Source organism: Pteropus alecto, unplaced genomic scaffold (assembly GCF_000325575.1).
Source record: "Pteropus alecto unplaced genomic scaffold, ASM32557v1 scaffold62, whole genome shotgun sequence".
NCBI lineage: Eukaryota > Metazoa > Chordata > Mammalia > Chiroptera > Pteropodidae > Pteropus > Pteropus alecto.
The window spans coordinates 2,640,303-2,641,735 of NW_006432491.1; the positions used below are offsets into that span (position 1 = coordinate 2,640,303).

General features: G+C 34.0%; 1 protein-coding gene across 1 annotated transcript in view; it reads right to left on the reverse strand.

The window, feature by feature from the left end:
* Positions 1–1,204: 1,204 nt before the first annotated feature.
* The window catches only part of PXDNL (peroxidasin like), a 495,544-nt gene continuing 495,315 nt past the window's right edge, over positions 1,205–1,433 (reverse strand). Inside the window, 1 exon segment of the mRNA XM_025043730.1 lies at positions 1,205–1,285. Coding sequence (XP_024899498.1) covers positions 1,205–1,285 — 81 coding nt within the window.

Sequence of the window (1,433 nt, forward strand, 5' to 3'; positions counted from 1 at the left end):
TCTAGGTCCATCCATGTTGTTGCAAATGGTAAGATTTCATTTTTTTAATAGCTGAGTAATATTCCATTGTATATACATACCATAACTTCTTTACTCAATTATCTATTGATAGGCACTTACTTTGCTTCGATATCTTGGCTATTGTGAATAGGCAATTTAATATATGACAAAGAAAGCAAGAATATACAGTGGAGTAAAGACAGTCTATTCCACAAATGACATTGGAAAAACTGGACAGATATATGCAAAAACAGGAAACTGAGTGTAATTTTCTTTTTATTAGTCTATATGTTTCATAGAAATTTCTTGAATATGCTGCTTGGTGTCTTTTGTCTTGAGAAAATACATGTATTTAAAACCTCTTTATTGTTCCTGACCTATTTCCTCTATCATCTCTGTCTTTTATTCTCCTTCCCATATTTTTCATCTTTTTTCCCAATGTGCTACTACCTGGGTAATTTTTAAATGACATATTTTACAGTACTCAAATTCTCTTGTCTGTTGTATTCTACTCTATTACTGAACTAATCTATTCAATCCCTACATTTCACAATTTTTTTCATTTCTAAGAAAAACATATAATAATTTCCTCTTCTCTGGTAAAAAATAGTATTGTTTCATATACCACCTTAACTATACTAATTCTAGTTATTTTAAAGTCCATGTTTTGTAACTCCAAAATATTAAACAAATATGGCTCTCTTAGTTGTCTGTTTTTGCTCTCGGTTGCCTGGCCTGCTTGGCTGTATTTTATCAGATACCAGATATTGTAAATGAAAAAGTGTACAGGGTTTGGATCATTTTATATTTTTCCATAATGTATTTTTTTCTGAGGCATACAGAATATAGCAGTTCACCTTGGCCCAATCTACCATGGTCTATTTATCTTAGAGCACAGCTCTCCAGAGGCAGGAAATTAAAACCAGGAGGATTTATCAGGACCTGTTTTTCTGTGATGGGCCTTAAACTCTTATTTTGTTTTTCTGGTATCTCAAAACTACCAAAATCTCTGATTAGCTTTTTGAATCTTAACAGTTGCTTTTTGCATGGGTTTTTGAACAGTTTCTCACCATGTGCATAGGTTCTAAACTGGCAAGTGCCTCCATTGAAATGGCTGGCAAACTCTTCACCTCACTATTCTGCAGCTGTTTTTTTCTCAGATATCTTGGCCTTCTAGTACTTGTTGTCTTTGTGGTCTTAAACTCTAGTCTTTGTCCTCCCGGCCCAGTGAGGCTGCCATGAAATCTAGGTCACTGCCTTCTCTTCGGCTGCCATGCTCTGCATACTGAATTGGCAAATGGCCATAGAAGTAAAAGTTGCACAGAAAGTTTGAGTCAGCTCAGTGAGTTTCCTTTCCTTCCTGGATTTTAACTTCTTTTTTTTTTTTTAATAAGTTTATTGGGGTAACATTGGTTAATACAATTATATAATTT